Source organism: Bubalus kerabau, chromosome 3 (assembly GCF_029407905.1).
Source record: "Bubalus kerabau isolate K-KA32 ecotype Philippines breed swamp buffalo chromosome 3, PCC_UOA_SB_1v2, whole genome shotgun sequence".
NCBI lineage: Eukaryota > Metazoa > Chordata > Mammalia > Artiodactyla > Bovidae > Bubalus > Bubalus kerabau.
Genome location: NC_073626.1, coordinates 31,030,970 through 31,051,525, shown reverse-complemented (window position 1 = coordinate 31,051,525; position 20,556 = coordinate 31,030,970). Strand labels below are relative to the sequence as shown.

At 39.4% G+C, this 20,556-nt stretch overlaps 1 protein-coding gene across 1 annotated transcript in view; it reads right to left on the bottom strand.

Annotated features, from left to right (window-relative positions):
- Nucleotides 1-20,556, bottom strand: part of PTCHD4 (patched domain containing 4) — a 193,899-nt gene that overhangs the window by 130,238 nt on the left and 43,105 nt on the right. Inside the window, exon 2 of the mRNA XM_055574664.1 lies at nucleotides 5,559-6,039. Within this exon, the coding sequence (XP_055430639.1) occupies nucleotides 5,559-6,039 (481 nt within the window). The remainder of the gene's footprint in view (nucleotides 1-5,558; nucleotides 6,040-20,556) is intronic.

The window sequence follows — 20,556 nt, the reverse complement described above, 5'->3', positions numbered from 1 at the left end:
CTCTCCTCTAAAGCAACTCTTGTCGAAGTCACCAATGACCTTTAAGTTCCTAAATCAAATGACCGGTTCTCACTAGACACAATTTCATAACAGCTATTGGAACAGTTGATCTCTTGCTCCTTCATGAAGTATCTTCTTGACTTGGCCGCTAGGAGTCTATTCTCTCTTGATTCTCTTTGTATCTCACTTGATCTGATCCTCACTAAAAAGTCTGATCCTTTTTAGTGTTCTTTTCTATATCATCTTCATTTGCCCAATCTGCAAGCATTGGAAGACTCCCGGGCTTGATTCTTAGACTTCTTTTATTTTTCATTAATATTTATCCTTCCAGTTGATCTTATCAGATTCAATGGCTTTTGTTATTAGCTATTTCATGATGAATCCAAAATTTATATTTTCAGCTCCAGCTGAATAGATTTTACTTCTGAACCTGATCTGTATATTGTCTTATATAGGCAACTCCACATTTTCCTACTTGGATACTTAATAGGCATCTAACTTAGCAGATAGAAAGCTAAACTCTTGTATTGTCCCCCACAATGTATTCCTCCCACAATCCCCCAATGACAGGAAATGACAGCTGCTTTCACTTAGTTATTCAGTCCTCAAAGCTTGAGGTCATCTGTGACTCCTCTTTCTCTTACATACCATGTCCAATCCTTCAGCAAGTCCTGTCACTTCTATTTGCCAGTTTCTATCCTGAGTCTAATCCCTTTTTACCACTGTCACTGCTCCCAGGCTATTTCAAGCCACCATTATAGCCCATGAAGACTTCGCAATAACCTCTTACCTATGTATGAGGTATAACCCATAACCATTCTTGCTCCACTGAGACCCATTACCATAAAATGTAAGTCAGATCACACTCTCATCTCAAAATGCTTCAGATAGCTTAGCATCTTAAGTATTAAGTTCTCAGTGCCCTATATGACATAGCTCTATGCTACCTGGCATAAAACTCAGAGAGGTACCCACTCTGCTCCAGCCACACGCCCTTTCATGCTTTTCCTTAACTTCACCAAGGAAGGTCTATTTCAAAGCCTTTGCATGGGTAGTTTTCTTTGTTAGAAACATTCTTTTCTCAGTATATGGCTCCTACTTCATTTTATTTAGCTTTCTGTTTCAATTTCACTTGTTTAAAAAGGCTTTTCTCTGCCCACCTATGCTCTTTATCCCTTATCTTGTTTTATGACTATACTTTATGTTACTTATCAATAATATAGCAGTATATATTTATTTGTTTATTGCCCCACATCTTTCCTTAGCAGCCCTAAAATGTAGGCTCCATTTGGGTGACAACTTGATCAGATCTGTTCAATACCTTTTACTCTAGGACATGATAGGTGCTCAACAAATATTTGAATAAATTAATAGCTAAATGAATGTGGAGCTCAGTTTTGGATAATGAATGAGAAAGTCTTCTATCTGAAAACCCTGGGTTCACCTGAAAAAAAAAATCACAAGTCATCTGCACATGTCCAGTAGAATCAAACTGACTAAAGTTAAGACTCCTGGCATATAAAACAAACTCAGGATGGACAGCAAAAATAATAGTGAACCAAGGCTCTTAATGTCCCTGGCAGCGATCCACAGAAGATCAGCAAGAGATACAGCAGGAGCCAGCTTGGCGTCTGTGTGTGATATTAGCCCATATTTCTCCTTCCAGAAAGAGGAAACCCATCCACATAAAGCAAATGAGGTGAAAAAAAAGCTGACAATGAGTTATAAATTAAATTAGTGGCATTCTCATTGGTTTATGCTTGTGCAGAGAAAGGACATTAGGTTGGAGCCAAAAGGGGTCATTTTAGGCATTTTTAAAGAAATTAATTCTGGATTTCTCTCTCTGAAATCTTTTCTAGAAAGAATACACATGCCTATTTTTAACTTCTTTCTAAGCCTATATCTTAAATGTACAACTTGACAAACATACCTTTACTTACAGGGCACACGTGTGTGCTAAGCCGCTTCGGTTGAGTCTGACTCTTTACAGCCCAATGGACTGTAGCCCCCCAGGCTCTACTGCCCATGGGATTCTCCAGGCAAGAATACTGGAGTGGGCTGCCATGCCTTCCTCCAGGGCATCTTCCCCACCCAGGGATGGAACCCGCATCTCTTATGTCTCCTGCATTGGCAGGCAGGTTCTTTATCACTAGCACCACCTGGGAAGCCCTACTAATACGGACACCAGAGCAAAATATGAAAATTGGTACAGGCTTAAAAAATACAGGATTCAGAAGTATTGTACACATGCTTCTGAAATGACACTGGGGACATTAAGTGGATAGATAGAAAAAAGGACACGAAGATGAAGTATAAAAGGAAGACAGGCAGTCAAAAATAAAATGGTTGAAGAGTAGAACACCTCAGTGACATACTCCACTTTAGGGATACGTTCTAATGAGGATGAATGGCTTGAATCCTGGAGCATAAAGGAGCGAATATTCACTACCTTAAAGAAATCCATGAAGGAACACAGAAATAGAGGCTTATAAAAAGAGTTGGGCCTCTTTCCCTTATATTCAACTGACATTGCACTGTGCAGTTTTGACACCATGTCAACTAATTCATCAAAGGACTACTTTTAAACAATGCTGTGTGTACCACCAGGAGGTATATATCTGCCAGACTCAGCTTATGGATGCTTGACATCACATACATCTGACCACTGTCACCGAGATGTGCTTTGTGGATCTGAGGCTCTGCATGCAAGGCTGTGATTTTCCTATTCTAAAGTTCCCCTTCCCTCTCTCTCTCTCTTTCACACACACACACACATGCATGTCAACAAAGCAGAATGGAGATAAGAAGTCTGAGGATAATACATACCTTCAAGGTTTTTACAAAAGAATGACAAAATTCTAACTTCAATTGAGAAATGAAATGAATAATATTATAAGATCTTCAACATTTATGACTGAAGAGTCCAAATCCTTCATTTCATAGATGAAGAACTGGGACAAAGGGACTATTCATAACTTGCCCAACAAAACATACAAAGTTAGTGCAAAAGCTGGGATGGAAAGCCAGATGTCCGAGCTCTGTGGCATGTCCTTTTCATTTCACTAGATCTCCATCTTGGTATCTTTACTATTAATATTAGAATCATTTTACAAGCAAAACAAAGCACAACAAAACCAACACTCTCTTGATGGAGTAAATATCTTCAATGATAAGTATATGTTTACAGGTCTATTGGTGCCATGTTTTCAGAAGATAGCAGAACATTTCCTTTAAGAATATTTTAAGAACTTGAATTGTAGAAATACTGAAGAGTAACCATTCACTGGGCTTCTGGAGTCTGTACAAATCCAGTCCAGGGCTGATTTGTGGTTATAAAGATGACTGAGAGAGAAGAAAATATGAAAGGTGTGGGTTTTAGGTTTTGAACATTTTCCTCACTGTGGCTTTCAGTGTTCTTTTTAAGGAATGAAAACTTCACTCTGATTTTGTATCTGAGAGTAGGATACAACTCAGTACCACCAAAGACAATTTTTCTCTATATTTGTATAAACTATGTAATTGCATACTTTATAGAATTTTCCTAATAAGTCTTTCCACTACCTAATTATATTGCTACCAGTTTTATAAAAAGCCTTCTCAGCTCTAAGGTGTCTAATTTGTCCATCTTGAATGATCCATGTTTCATCGGTGAATCATGCTGCATGATTTATAAGAATCTTGTATTTAGTTAAAACACTGAGCTCCCAAACATAACAAGTATAAATGGTTCTAATCTAGACCTATCCTTGTCCCTAGTGGAAAAAAATTTCATATATTCCTTCAGGAAATAGAAAAATTCTTTTTGTTAACAAAATGAACACGCATTTAAAGATGATACACAGAATGCAAGAAAGACTTTCAATTTCTTGAAGCCAGGGACTGTTTCCTATTCATCACTGAATACACTGCACTTAACACTCCTGGTTAAGAACTAACACAATAAATCTTACTGAGTGTCTACTCTGCTACTCTGTACTAATACCTTTAGGATATTCTATTATGTTCAGAAAACAATTCTTTGACTTATTTTTTATCCTCATTACTTTATTCAATAATTAGCCTCATTTTTAAACTGATAATCAAAGCTTTATTATTATTATAATTATCATTGTTATTATGATTTAGTTTTAAGTAGGAATTCTATTGTACCATGGTGGTCAAATTGGTACTGACTTTTTGTTTATCCTTGTCTTATATAAGAGGAAACTGAGAAGGGGATGAGCTAACATGGCTGCAGTGAAGATGTGTTTCTAGATAAATCCACTTTGCAAGGCTGTTTTCAAAAATGTTTGTTTCAGTCAACATGAAAAGAGTCCAGATCACCTTGAAGACTTTAACCACATGCCTATATCTTTGTTACTTAATAGTGAAACTATAATTTATGGCTAATATTAAGCCAGGGAGTGCAAAGCAATTATTTTATAGCTGAAAACTCTCCTGTGAATATCAGTTCACCATCTAGAGACCATTTTCACAGCTTATCCTTTGCTTTATGTAGGGAATTGTATCACAAGGGACAGAACTCTTCAGCTGTACCACAATATCACCATTATCATATGTATTCTGATAAGCTCCATCAATCTTGATGAAACGTCACTCACTTTTCTTCCCAGACTTGATATTCTCTGCAAGAAACACACACACACACACATTCCACTTTCTACACTGTTTATGTTTGTCTGGGGAAAACACATAAGAAGGAATAAACTTGACTGAAGATACTCATGAATTGTTTTCACCGAGATATCAAAAAATTAGAGGACTCATCTTTAAGTGGGCTTCCCAAATGGTGCTAGTGGTAAATAATCTGCCTGCCAAAGCAGGAGACTTAAGAGACATGGGATTGATCCCTGGATTGGGAAGATCCCCTAGAGGAGGGCATATCAACACACACCAGTATTCTGGCCTGGAGAATCCCATGGGCAATCCCAGACTCCTGGCAGGCTACAGGCCATAGCATCATAAAGGGTCAGACACAACTGAAGCGACTTAGCACAACACACACATATTTAAATGGTTGCAGGAAAATTTTAAGTAGAGGTGGGGAAATGGAGTATATTTTTGCAAAATATTTGAAATGAATTAATAGACAAAACTTCATGAAGAAGTTCTTTGAGATTAGAACTTATCAGCTGCTCTCAGAATTTTCATCCCATGATATCCACTCTTGACCACCATTAATCTGAGGATTCAAGACAAGTATGAACCACAAAGTTTTTTGTGAAGCAGATTTTGGATCTCTTTAAATTTGTACCCCATGATCTTCATCCTATGATCTTTGAGGAAGTTGAGTAGAGAATTCCAGTAGTGTGTACTTAAAAAAAACAAACATTGAACAGCATTAAAGTCCCTGGTACTAATGGGAAGATGACTTGGTCAGCCTACAGATGACTGAAAAAGGACTAAGGGAAAACAGACACCACCTCAAGTAAAATTTCACATCATCACACAGACACACTGATGCAAAATTAAAACAGATTTCCACCTGAGAATTCAAGAAATGTTCTACCTTGCCCCATACCGGTAAGAAGCCGATTACCACAAGGATGGATAGTTACCCATGGCGAAGAACGGGATTCCCAGCAGGGTGGAATTGTACTTTCCGTCGGTGATGAAGAAGATCCCAGCTGCAGTAATGATGGAGATGCACACGGTGAGCACCCCCAGGAGGCCCAGGAAGGGCTTGCCACGCAAACAGTCCTTCATGGAGCTGGAGAGGGTGGCTGTGGTCAGGATCAGCATGAGGCTCACTAAGACCTTGCTCCTGGCCAGGATGCTGGTCTTATGAAAGTCTCTCCAGAGGCTAAAGGATGCTAACGAGTAGAGCTGGAGGTCCTGGTGCTCCTCCTGGAGTTTCCGCATAAGTTTACAGAACTCATTCTCCCACTTCTCCCCTATGAGGTCTTGAGTGGCAGAGCCATAGGTCTGGAGGTAGTAGGTGATTTGAATGGCTCTGGCTGACTTGACCCGCTGGTCCTTGCTGTTTGGCACTTCCACTACCCCGCCCAGCTGGTGTCCAATAAAACTGTTCCTCCCATCCTTGAAAACAGAAAAAGGGGAGACTGAAGTTACCAGGGGGGTGCAAATTCCAGAGAACAGATTCTTACTCTAAGTGAAGGGTCAAAAAAGGCAGAAGTAGGCTCTAGCAGTTGAGGAACTGATGTGGGTGGAGTAGCATGTGATGAGTTTATATTCAACCTTTTGGAGCTCCATGAGATACCATGCAAGATGACTGGGATTAGAAAGGATGCAAAGAGTATCATGAAGTTATACAAGACTCACTGCATGCATAGGAAAATGTACATACAGATTATGTTGATCTCATCCATAACCTCATTCTTACCATTTCCTTTTGGACTAATCAATAGTAACTCCTTTATGCATGATCAAGTTTAATTATTCAGTTTTGGCCAAAAGTGAAGCATGGCATGAAGTTAACAATCTTTAAAAAATTACAATAATAATGTATTTTAAAAATATATGCTAAACTTTCTAAGGCTAACACACACACCTACATTAATACACACACCTACATTAACACACACACATACACTAACACACCCAAGCATTACAAACATCCCTCCTTGTTTATATTTCGGGAGTACAGCTGTGTATTGTAAAACAAGTAGAAGAAAATACTGCTTTTTAACAAATAATTTAATAGCATTGAAATGTTTACTAAATATAATGTGAGCACTTGTTCACTCATTAAAACCTAATCCACCAGTTGTAGGTTGACCAGAAAACACAGTGGACAGACCTTCCAAATGAGATGGATAAGACTTCAGGTGGGATTGTCAAAAGTCATTTCAATTTCAGGATTTCACATGAAGTAGAGTGGACAAAATCAAAAGAGTGAAGTGAAAGTTGCTCAGTTGTGTCCGACCTATACAGTCCGTGGAATTCTCTAGGCCAGAATCCTGGAGTGAGTAGCCTTTCCTTTCTCCAGGGGATCTTCCCAACCCAAGGATTAAACCCAGGTCTCCCGCATTGCAGGCAGATTCTTGACTAGCTGAGACACAAGGGAAGCCCACCAGGGTATTCAAAAGGTGGACACCGAGTTGCTTAACCAGATTCACCGCAGTTAATTCTCAACCAGTGTGCTGTACATTCAGAAAGAAATCCCAGACAGCCATCATCAAATCTTAATTAATTTGGCCACAACTGTCATGTACTTTAATGGCTGTGGCTGTTAGATGGAATATCGAACCCAGTGGCAGGTTGCAGGATGGATTCTGGTTCTGAAAATGTGCATCAGGTCCTGGAGGAGACACAGGTACAAAGGTGAATTTATGTCATGAATAGATTGTGCACTTGCTACATCAGGCAAGACATTTATCTTGTGAAGATATAAAGGTGGAGAGTCAGAACAGGAAACAGAAAGATAGTAGATAAGGGCCACAAATCCAACTCTGGTTACCACTACTATTTTTACAGGGCTGTGAGGCACTGTGTACTCAAGGGACGTTATTGTGGACTTGCTAGATTAGATACTTATATCTGAAGTATTTGTTTTTATACCAAAGCTGCCCTAGAACTTGAGAATGTGTTGAAACACAAAAAACTTGAGAAATTTACAGAGAGTACAAATATTATGCAGGTCAAGAAGCAACAGTTAGAACCTGACATGGAACAATGGACTGGTTCAAAACTGGGAAAAAGCACATCAAGCCTGTATATTGTCACCCTGCTTATTTATCTTATATGCAGAGTACATCATGCAAAATGCCGGGCTGGATGAAATCAAGATTGCTGAGAGAAATATCAATAACCTCAGATATGCAGATGACACTACCCTAATAGCAGAAAGTGAAGAGGAACTAAAGAGCCTCTTGATGAAGGTGAAAGAGGAGAGTGAAAAAATTAGCTTAAAACTCAACATTCAAAAAACTAAGATCATGGCATTCGGTCCCATCACCTCAAGGGAAATAGATGGAGAAACAATGGAAACAGTGACAGACTTTATTCAAGTGGGCTCCAAAATTACTGTGGATGGTGGCTGTAGCCACAAAATTAAAAGACACTTGCTCCTTGGAAGAAAAGCCATGACAAACCTAGACAGCATATTAAAAAGCAGAGACATCACTTTGCCAACAGTAAAAGCTATGGTTTTTCCAGTAGTCATATAAGGATGTGAGAGTTGGACCATAAAGAAGGCTGAATGCCAGAGAACTGATGCCTTTGAACTGTGGTCCTGGAGAAGAGTCTTGAGATTCCCTTGGACTACAAAGAGATCAAATCAGTCAATTCTAAAGGAAATCAACCCTGAATATTCATTAGAAGGACTGATGCTGAAGCTGAAGTTCCAATATTTTGGCCATATGATACGAACAGCCAATTCATTGGAAAAGACCCTGATGATGGGAAAGACTGAGGGCAGGAGGAGAAGAGAGCAACAGAAGATGAGGTGGTTGGATGACATCATGGACTCCATGGACATGAATTTGAGCAAACTCCAGGAGACAGTGAAGGATGGGGAAGCCTGGTGTGCTGCAGTCCATGGGGTTGCAAAGAGTTGGACACAACTGAGACAGAACAACAATAACAAATTTTATTAGTAAGGATCATCAAGAATTACAAGAAAAATTTAATAGTCACTCCATATACCCATTTCCTCCCAACATGTTAAATAAAAACAGTCTATGTCTGTCTCTATTTCTGCTTTGCAAATAAGATCACCTATACCATTTTTCTAGATTCCACATATATATACTAATATACAATATTTGTTTTTTTAGTCTGACTTACTTCACCCTAATATATGGATACTTACTAACCCTAATATATGGATACCAAGGGGGATGGGTATAGAAGGAATTGAGAGATTTGGATTGACATATATACACTATTGATAGTATATATAAAATAGATAACTAGTGAAAGAATACTGTATAGCACAGGGAACTTTACTTAAAGAACAGCAGTCACCTGAATGGGAAGGAAGTTCAAAATGAAGTGGATATATGTATATGTATGGCTGATTCATTTTGCTGTACAGTAGAAACTAACACAACATTGTAAAGCAACTATACTCCAATAAAAACTAATAAAAAACAATTTTTCTATTTAACTAAACCTAACTCTAAATGCAGAGAAGGCAATGGCACCCTACTCCAGTACTCTTGCCAGGAAAATCCCATGGATGGAGGAACCTGGTAGACTGCGGTCTGTGGGGTCGCTAAAAGTCGGACACGACTGAGCGACTTCACTCTCATTTCTCACTTTCATGCATTGGAGAAGGAAATGGCAACCCACTCCAGTGTTCTTGCCTGGAGAATCCCAGGGATGGGGAAGCCCGGTGGGCTGCCATCTCTGGGGTCGCACAGAGTCGGACACGACTGAAGCGACTTAGCAGCAGCAGCAGCAGCAACTCGAAATGCGTGCTGCAATTCATGGGGTCGTAAAGAGTCAGACACGACTGAGCGACTGAACTGAACTGAACTCTAAATGAACAATATATTTCTAAATAAGAGTTGTGAGAATATTTCCCCTTCATTTGGCATTATTTCCCACTCTCTATGGCATCTCTGCAATTTCCCCGTCTTTTTCCGTGTAAAAAGCCAAACTGAAATTCTGGCAGTAGGTTCCCAATGCTCTGTCTTTAGTAAACTCTCTGGAGTCCCCCAGTGAGCTGCAGGTGGAAAGGTGGGAAATTCTGCTCTGGCACTGACAGATTTTTAAGGATGGCTTTTGTTCTTTCAGTACAGGTCAATTTGCTCCTCTTTTGGGCTTATTTTCGCTTTAAGCTTGGTATATGTTTTAGCTCCGCCCTTGTCTCCACTTCTTTGAAATCCCGTCTGCGATGTTGACTTGTGCTTCAAATTATTTGGAAAAAAAAAAAATAAAAGTATTTTAAAGGCTTTATTTATTCACTTAAGAAAGTGCAGTTCTGTGTTTACTCATTTCTGTCATCAAAAAGATTTCTGAGGGATTGTTAGCAGCAGAACAAAGATTTATGTCTCCCTCAGGCCTCGTTTGGAGATTATTCTGGATCAAAGAGGGTGCTGATAATGTGTCTGGACAAAAGTCAAAATTTTGAAGAAGGCAAAATACAGATTTTTAAATAGCTGGTCTATACTGGGTTTGGCTAGCTGTTCACTGCTTCTTTTTAAAATTGTCTAATATCCATTTTTTACAAAAATGACTTCATAAAAGATATGCTTTCATCTTATTATATGTAAATGAATGTAACAAATTGAATGCATTTCTCTCTTTTAACCGGCTCTACTTCACACACTAGGATAAAATAAACAGTCTTTGCACATCCTTGAATCAAAAGCTCTATTGAATGAACATCTTGTACAAACCATTGGCCCAATCAAATCTACTCAATACAGTCCAGAAATACACTTCTGCACATTATTTGTAAGAGATAATTCTACTCTTCTGTGGTAGAAGAGTCAATTCATTTCCCAACACATGAGTGCTTCTATGTAGGAGAAACAAAGAATGAGTACAATAATTATCCTCTGGGCAGAACTTCCCTGGGTTTGTAAGGAGTCAGGTTGGATTCATGGACCTGGGCTGTAGTGTGCATCTCCTAATAACTGGATAAGAAACCCTTAGCTGGTTCATTTTCCCTTCTAAGTTTCAGTTTTCTCATCTATAAAAAGAGTGATATGAGTAAAAATGTTTACATAATACTGAAGAAGTTTTTCAGCTCTATCATGAATTGAACCAATATCATTAAGTGAAAGTGAAAGTAGTGAGCATTAGTCGCTCAGTCGTGTCTGACTCTTTGCGACCCCATGGACAGTAGCTTGCCAGGCTCCTCTGTCCATGGAAATTTCCAGGCAAGAATACTGGGGTGGGTTGCCATGCCCTTCTCCAGGGGATCTTTCTGACCCAAGAATAGAACCTGGGTCTCCTGAATTGCAGGCAGATTCTTTATTTATGTCTTTAACCCATATCCTTGGGTCCACTTCTGCTCTCTCTCGAAGTATACTTCACATGGAAGCCAGAGCCTAGTTGGACAGTTCTAAATAAGCTCACATCATTTATGCACCTAAAACCTTCTACTGGCTTTCACTTGCACTAGGAATAAAATAAGAACCCCTTGCTAGGTCTGCCAGGCACTGCATGGCTTGCTGCTGGCCAAGCCCTCAGGCCTCTTCTCCTGAACTCCACTCCAGCTATCCTGGTCTTTCTTTCTACTCTGAAACACACCAAGTTAATTTTCACTTCATGGCCTGTGCACTACTCACCCCTCTGCCCGGTGTTTCTACTCTATGGCCGAGGCTTCTTCCTCACAGAGGGTTTAGCTTCAAAGGGACCCTTTGAACCGCGTAATCTAAACTAGACACCTTCTTCCCAGCACTTATTCCTATTGGCTTGGCCCAAAAGTTCATTCAGATTTTTCCATAGGATGTAACAGAAATATTTTGTTTTCTCCCTACTATTTCTACCTGAAACCATCTTATTTAATGATTTAGTTGTTCCTCTTCTGTTTCCTTCATTAGAATGTGTGCTTGTTGAGAGCTGGCACCATCCTGTTTGCTGGTAATCTCCCTGAGCCTAGAACAAAGCCTGGTATATAATAAACACTCTGTAATATTTGACTCAGTGATTCACACTGAGTGTATTTCACTAATCACAGGTTATTTTTTAGAGCCTGCTTCCCTAAGAATAGGGGAAGTAAGAGATAGTATAAGTGAAATTAGTAGGCAGTCAGATGAAAAGAGGTATAGTATATACAGAGATTAGAAGTTGGTAGAGAAAAAAACAAACTTTATCCTTTTTTCAACCTCTTTTATCTAGTGTGACCTTAGTCCAAAATATGTTTCCTCTTCTATTTTTCACTGCACAAGCAAGCATGTGCCATAAGCTGGTGAACACACAGGGGAATTGGGGAGTACCTGGAAAAGGCATTTATGTACATCATGGGGCTGGATCATGGATTATGCACATCATGGAACAGCAAATGATGTTTAAGGAACCGAGGTAAGTGATGGGATTTGAGACTAGACAAGAAAGCAGGCCCTCTTCTGTAAGGACCGGGAAAGCTTTATTAAAGGAGTTGGACTTACTGTCTTGTAATAGGAAACTACCGGTGAATTCTAAGCAGGGGATGACATGATTTACTTTCTGGAGTGCTCTCTCACTGTACTGTGGGAAATGATTTAGGGAGTTGGGGTGACTCTAAACGAAGGAGGTCAGTTAGGAACTCCCTGCAGTATTTCAGTTTCTCGATGCAGCATGAAAAAAAAAAAAAAATGTCTCTAGTAGGTGAATGGTTCCAAGGTGAATCAATAGAATTACAGGTCACGATGCTATCTCACAGCCGGGAAGCTCATCACATTATCACATTAACTCTCCAGGAGCAGTAATGCCAGAAAAAAAAAAAAAAAATCTTCCATTCTTCGAGTCTTATTTTGTTTATGGCTACTACTTTGTAGCTTTTAAAATTAGTCCCACCCAATCCACACCTCTGCAGTAGGAAATGAAATCAAACTCTTTAGAGACAAGATCAAAGAATAAATTCTCAAAGAAATACAAGAGGAAAGAGATGTTAATGTTTTAAACTGTTGTGCAGAGAAACAAATTATTCAATGATGCTCTGAAATTATAGGGGACTAAGTTTCATATCTGCTCGGAATATGTATTAGGTTGATATTAAGATATTTTCTGTACAACATAATTCGGCAGCATAGCTCCTGTCTAGAACAACTGTACTTTTGATCTCATAGATTTTCAATATGGTAGACACTGAAAGGATACTGGAAATTTTTAGATGGTCAATAGTCTTTAATTGCTGAAAAGAAAAATGACTATGTATGGTACAGATAGTGTTCCATAGAGTGACATTTCTAAAAGAATGGTACATTTTGTACCATTGTTGTTTGTTTAAATAAGATTTTTTTCTTATATTTATTTCTTAACATATCTCTGTTTTATTCTCCATACTGATTACACACACAAAGTAGGATTAAACAAAATCTTCAGTTATCTCGAATTTCTTCTCTAGAGCCTTATGTTTAGTAGAAACAAGCAAATAATAAGAAAGCAAGTTCCCACAAGATACTTGGGCTTTTTTTTTTTTAAAGCCATTTTCAGAAGGAAGACTTTAAAGTGTTAAAATGCCCTAATAAAGAATAAACTTCTTATGTGACCTGGCTAAGCTTGACATTACTAAGTGGTGTAAATTTTTTTTTTTTTTTTTTTTTTTCAAAAAAGAAGGTTAAAAAAAGTAAGGTTTTGGTGTTGAAATAAAACGAGAGCTTTAGCCAATGAGAATGTAAAGTAAGTTTAACAAAACATTCTAGCTTATTAATTTTTAACACACGTGGCAGACTCAGTTTCCAGATGCAAGCACTTCATTTGCGTTCACCTAGGTAACTCTCCGGCCTCTCTCAGAGGAAGTTGCTATTCTGGAGTAGCTTCAGGTCACCCCTGGGACACAGGGACCTAGCAAGAGGAAGAAAAGTAGGGTGACACAGCTAAGAGGCAGAGCCAGTCGTCTGATTCTTGTTTTTAACGCCAATGCTCATGTTCTTAACACACCTGCACATATGTTTGAATAATCTGCAAATATACCTGAATGAAAGGAAATACAAGGTAGCAGTTCGATACACAGATTCAAGAGGCCGCTGTCGGACTTAAAGCTCCAATGTCATCACCATCAAGCTGTGGAAGTCTCCTGAGCTCTGGGCACGTCAGCTTTATTACTGGCTAAAATAAGATTTATAAGGGCTTCTCTCATAGCTCAGTTGGCAAAGAATCCGCCTGCAATGCAGGAGATCCAGGTTCGATTCCTGGGTAGGGAAGATCCGCAGGAGAAGGGATCAGCTACCCACTCCAGTATTCTTCAGCTTCCCTTGTGGCTCAGCTGGTAAAGATTTCGCCTGCAGTGCGGGAGACCTGGGTTCGATCCTTGGGTTGGGAAGATCCCCTGGAGAAGGGAAAGGCTACCCACTCCCGTATTCTGGCCTGGAGAATTCCATGGACAGTCCATGGGGTCGCAGAGTCGGACACGACTGAGCGACTGTCATCATCAAGATTTATAAGGTATTGTGAGGATCAGGTGTGTTAATATACATAAAACACTTAGAGTAGTGGTCAGAGGAGCCTGGTGGACTGCAGTCCATGGGGTCGCTGAGGGTCGGACAAGACTGAGCGACTTCACTTTCACTTTTCACTTTCATGCATTGGAGAAGGCAATGGCAATGTGTTCTTGCCTGGAGAATCCCAGGGACGGGGGAGCCTGGTGGGCTGACGTCTATGGGGTCACACAGAGTCGGACACAACTGAAGCAACTTAGCAGCAGCAGCAGTGGTCAGAAAATGTTGGAAATTGTTAACATGGCATCAATTAAATATTTGAGTGGGGCTGTTTATTTAGCCATCTAGCATTATTTCACATTTCCCAGTAAATGTCTGTGATGTGATAGAAAGAATACAGGGTCCAGGGTCCAGACTGGTTGTGAATTCCAAGTCTGGTGCCCTATAGCAGGGTGACAGAGGACAAAATGCTTGCCGTGTCTGAATGCCAACTATTCATCTCCAAAATAAAAGATTTGACTTATATTATCTCTAAAGATTTCACTAGCTCTGTATTTAATGATTCATCTGTGGTAAAGTTATCAGACACTACAAAGCAGGCTAGAGAAATCTGCCCTAAGGAAAAAAATAAATAAGAAGAAAGGAGAAACGCAAGATGACCCATGTTCATTTCCATAGAAACAAGAAGCGTTTTATCTTCTCTTAAATCTGAACCAAGTAGCTTTTCCTCCTCTTTGAGGAATTTCCAGAGAGAATTTTTCTCAAATGGTAAAAAATCAAGACTTTGCCCAATTTTACCTAGATGGAAATAATCTCTAAGTAGCTCAGATGAATTCATTTATTTCTTAGATAGTAAAATTCATGTTTTCTTCAGATCTCTATTTCATGAGTATCCTCCCCACTTATTCACATAGTAAAATAAATACATTTAATTTCTCCTCAACTCAAATGAAATCATTGCACAAACGTGTAAGTAACATGTGGAAGTAGAATTAATATCTACATTAAGTGTGAAGCATGTAACAATGACTTTTTTATTTCTCTCTAAGTCATTAGTGACCCTATCCCCTACATTTCCTTTAAAATGACTCATTTAAATTTCATTTTAAATTAGTCTTTCACAAAGTGAAATGACCACTCAGGGCAAGTATCCACTATTCAAAGAGATTTAGTGCTGACACTGGTCTACACAAAAGAAGCTGGCTGTAATTCACGCCAGTGTTTGAGGAATGCAGAAAGCTCCCTTCCAGAGAAGGATTGAAAGTCTGCTGTGATAGGCTTTCTTTGGGGCTAAGACTCTAGCTTCGGAGAAGGCAATGGCACCCCACTCCAGTGTTCTTGCCTGGAAAATCCCATGGACGGAGGAGCCTGGTAGGCTGCAGTCCATGGGGTCGCTGGGGGTCGGACACGACTGAGCGACTTCACTTTCCCTTTTCACTTTCATGCATTGGAAAAGGAAATGGCAACCCACTCCAGTGTTCTTGCCTGGAGAATCCCAGGGATGGGGGAGCCTGGTGGGCTGCCGTCTATGGGGTCGCACAGAGTTGGACACGAATGAAGCGACTTAGCAGCAGCAGCAGCAGCAAGACTCTAGTTTACAATCATGTGCTATGTAAGAAGTCTTCCTGGGTGGCTCAGTGGTAAAGGATCTGCCTGCAATGCAGGAGCCGAAGGAGACATGGGTTCAATCCCTGGGTCAGGAGGGCATGGCAACCCATTCCAGTATTCTTTCCTGTAAAATCCCCATGGACAGAGGAGCCTGGTGGATAATAGTCCACAGGATCACAAAGAGTCTAACACGACTAAAGCAACTTAGCACACACACATGCACGCTTTGTAAGGAGTGTGATGTTAGCACCTGTGAGTGGAACAGTAGATCAGACTAACAAACTACTGAGGCAAACCTCAGTGTATAGCCCAGGCCATTCTCCCATAAAGGGGAAAGTTAGGGAAGATCAAAGGTGTAGGTACTCCAGGTGTGGTAAACTTATGGGGTACCAAGGACATGACAGAGGTGGAAACAGGTAAGAAGGGAAGTCATTCTTTCATTCCAGAAATATTCAGTGAGGACCTGCTCTATGAGAGCCAGCTATTGAGGACAGAATCATGAACAGATACAATTTTTATCCTCAAACAGCTTGTGGTTTTGCGGTGCAGTGGGAGATGGAGGAAGATAAGTAAGCAGGCAGGCATTTTATATATTATGATACTAGTTAACACAAGGTGTTAAGGTACCGCTAGATGGAATCACTAGCCTATCGAGGACTAAGAAGACGTCCAAAGAAAGTGGCCTCTTAGCTGAGACCTGAAACACGATAACAATTACCCAAGTGAAGATGGGGGATTTGGATGGTGGACATGGGGAGGTGTGGTCTTCTAGGCAGAGGGACCAGCATGTGCAAAGGCCTAGAGACAAGCGTAAGATACTGCATTACTAGCACTTTGGTAATGACTGGGATATACAGTGGGGGCAAGAAAGGGTGATGCAGAGATGTGTACAGGTAGTGAGGATGGAGATTTGCTTATTCGAAAGTTCTCTTTAAGTGCAATGTGAAAAATGAACTTCATGCATGGCCTTAAGGAAGGAGCTGGACACTAGAGAAGGTCCATGGGATCATTTTTTTGTTTTTTGCCTTCCTCACAGCTCTATCGAATCCAAGACTTATATAACTGATTAAATGAGCATCAAAAAAAGACTTTTCAGATTTTATGGCATGCACGTTGTTTGAAAGTAAATTTTCCCCACACCCAGGTCCTTTTCCCAAAGAACAACTCATTTTGGAGTGCTGAAGGATTCTTAGAGGAAAGCTTACTTTCTAGAGGTGAAGGGGTTGCTGAAAGGGATCTACTTATTTTAATGATTTCCATAAATCTAATGAATTAAAACAAGACATGTTTTGAATGCTTAGGAAGGCATGTGTAGAAAGCAAAACAAGGACAAATAAATGGAATATAAAGTCTCTTCCTTAGAAGAGTTTATATTGTTGTTATGAAAACAAAGCCCATTAGATGGTAACAAAATAAAACTGCATACAGCACTAGAACTCAGGAGACATCCGTTGAAGAATCAAGGTAACTGCTGAGGGCTGCAAAATGATACACATAGAGCACGAACTCAACCATGTAAAACTAGATATGCACATATCAATATTCAAAGGAAACTATCAAAATTTTAACATTGGCTCTTATCTGGTATAAAATTATATATAGGTCATGTCTACCTCCTTGGCTAATTATGCTATTTTATATTATCCTTTTAAAAAACCTATTGACTCACCCACAAAAAGAATAAAAATAAGCGTGTGAAGGGAACTGAATAAAGGGTAGATGGGAGGGAGAGGGAGAAACTAAGTAAGACTTCAAATTTCACTCTAACAGGGAGTGGGAGAGGAGGAAGGCCAAGAATCAAGAGTCCTTTAGTCCCAGATTCAAGCTCGAAACTTGAATTCAAGCTCCAGGCTTCTAAGCAAACAAATTATGGTGGTTTATTCATTCTCATGAAGGATTGTGGTTCTGGCCACTGAGACTGAAGGAATGATGGTATTCGACTTAGAGTAACAGCAGATTCCTGGCTTCTAAGGGTGGAGTACAGTACTAACATTCACTTAACTCTCAAGGTGATCTGATCTTGCCCTTGGCTAAAGGATGTTTTCAGAGAAAAGACCATGAGGACCTTGGTAGTTCAATATAGTTTTCCTTGTATTGAACTTGAGTTCAGAAATGGTCCTTATGAGGTTGTCTTTAATTTTTGTCTTTGTACCTTTCCTTCCCATGCGTTTTTCTTTAATCTGAAAACGAAGCCAAATCATTTGACTAATCAAAGTAAAAAATTTTTTGAGGATTTGATATATATAAAACATAAAGCTAAGCAAAAGCTGGTTTCTTTTTCTTAAATTATCCAGATAATTCTAATGATTATCAGATTGATTAAAACTTCCAGGAGACAGGCCATTTAATTTAGGCAGTTTGAAAACAATGTTGCCAGTTATGTGCCCCATGTTTCTAACTTCTATTTTTCTTTGCTTTCCAAGATTGTATAAAATTTTCATTGAAAAGGCTTCTTCCAATAATTAATATGCATTTTTCATTGTTGTTTATCACTCCAATTAGATTTCCAAATTCAGTGAAGATAGGAAATGAAGGTAGGAGCTTTTTCCAGCTAAAGGAAATTAATTTGAGGTACATATCTCAACAAAATGTAGAGAAATTGACCTACTAAGAAAGAAGAAACCGGTGGTGCAGCCTTTATTTGCAGCTGTGGGTGAGGTTACCTGTGTCTTAATCCTTTAATAAAATGAAGGTGCACCTTTGTTTCTCTACTGAAGATGAATCAGATCTTTTTTTTTTAAGTATTATGTTTTAGTAGGAGGATAATTGTTTTACAATGTGTGTTAGTTTCTGCTGTACAACAACGTGAACCAGCTGTAAGTATGCATATATTCCCTTCCTCTTGAGCCTCCCTTCCCTCCCCGCCATCCGACCACTCTAGGTCATCACAGAGCTGTGTTGTACAGCAGCTTCCCACTAGCTATCCATTTTATATATGGTAGTATACATATTAGAGAAGTAAATGGTAACCCACTCCACTATTCCTGCCTGGGGAGTCCCAAGGACAGAGGAGACGGGCAGGCTAAAGTCTATGGGGTCGAAAAGGAGTTGGACATGACTTAGCAACTGGACGACAACAACAGTGTATACAGGTCACTGCTTCTCTCAATTCCTCCCTCCCTCTCTTTCCCACACTGCATCCAAAAGTCCATTCTCTACATCTGCATCTCTATTCCTGCCCTGCAAATAGGTTCATCAGTACCATTTTTCTAGATTCCCTATATATGCGTTAATATACGATATTTGTTTTTCTCTTTTTGATTTATCCTGAAGACGAATCAGACCTTAATACAGCATCTCATGGTCTTGTATCAACATCCTCCATCCTCTTTCTTGACCCCACCTCCTTTCTCCCTACCTCTCCTGTCTCTCTTTCTCCAGCATGCTCTCTATTTTTTTCATTCTTGGTTCCTTCCGCTCTGACCTTTCCCCTTCCTTTTCCTCCTCTTCCCCCTCCCATCTCTGTCCTTCCTTTATTTGAAAGACAACTACCACAAAGCCACAGCGAGGGGTAATTACTGAACTATGTCAGTAAAATGCCAGATAAAGAATACAACGCTTGCTTAAGTCCATTCTATCTTCCCTAAATTACCTTTTCTTTTTAATCTCTGAAAAGACAGACATGCTTTGGAAGTATTGTGTGTGATATACATTCTAATGAGATCCATGCAATTGCTCTTTACCACTACCAACCTATTCAGTCTCAAAGATATTAAAATAATTGAAAGCCTTTTGATAAACCCAAGAAAGTAGGTATTCTCCTAGCTCACAGCTCCATGAGGGAGCTAAATATTACTTCTAGGAGATGAGGCCGCCATGACTCACTTTGCAACTATGTTAGCATTTTCCAAGTCGATGGGACATATTTTAGTCAAATATATGGGCTAATTTAGCTCTATATTCCTGGATGTTTAACAGAGGAGCCTCTGGCTGTCTTGGGAGGTAAACTTTTAAAAATTAATTAAAACTTTTGGGATTTGCCTGGACCGTCCAGTGGTTAAGCCTCCATTCTTCCAATCCAGGAGGTGAGGGTTTGATCCCTGGTCGGGAAAAAAGATCCCACACACTGCATGGCATAGCCACAAGATAAAAATAGCAAATAATAAAAATAAATAAAAATAAAAATTAATTAAAACTTTGAAAGCACTTGAATGAAAAATTAACCCAAAAGTAAAGTGCATGCTTTTTTTGCTCTATAACTTAACTTCCAGGAAAAGATTATCCAAAAATCTTTAAAGATTTATAAAATAAATTCCTGCTTTAATTTTTCTGGTGGTTTGTTGCCTTTCCGGTTGTTTCTGTTTAAGGCTAATATTAAAGTTTGTTGGTATTTCATTTATAAATGCTTGTCTGATGTAGGAAAAAAGTGACTCATAAAGTTGAGTGTGTTAAGCAAGGGAATAAGTCAGAAGCACTTAAGTTATGTCTAATGACTGCAGACTTTAGTTTTAGTAAGGCAGATAAAACTTAGTAATTTATTATTTAAACAAGGGGGGCTTCCCTGGTGGCTCAGATAGTAAAATGTCCGCTTGCAATGCTGGAGATCCGGGTTCGATTCCTGGGTCAGGAAGATCCCCTGGAGAAGGAAATGGCAATCCACTCCAGCACTCTTGCCTGGAAAATCCCATGGACAGAAGACCCTGATAGACTACAGTCCATGGGGTCACAAAGAGTCGGACATGACTGAGTGACTTCACTTATTTAAACAAGATCAATTCATGGAACACTTACAGGTGTGTGTTTTTAGTCCTATGCCTATGTGAGGCTTTTTAATTAATAATATTCACACACTAGAGTCCTTAATTTGATTGCACATCCCTTTTGGCCTGGATCACATGGTAACCTGAGTAAGTTAGGTGGTAGAAAGTTATGATGGGTAAATAACAATGTGTAATGCTAGAAGGTATGACAATTGATTTACTTAGATTTTTAGGCAACAGGGAAAAATATG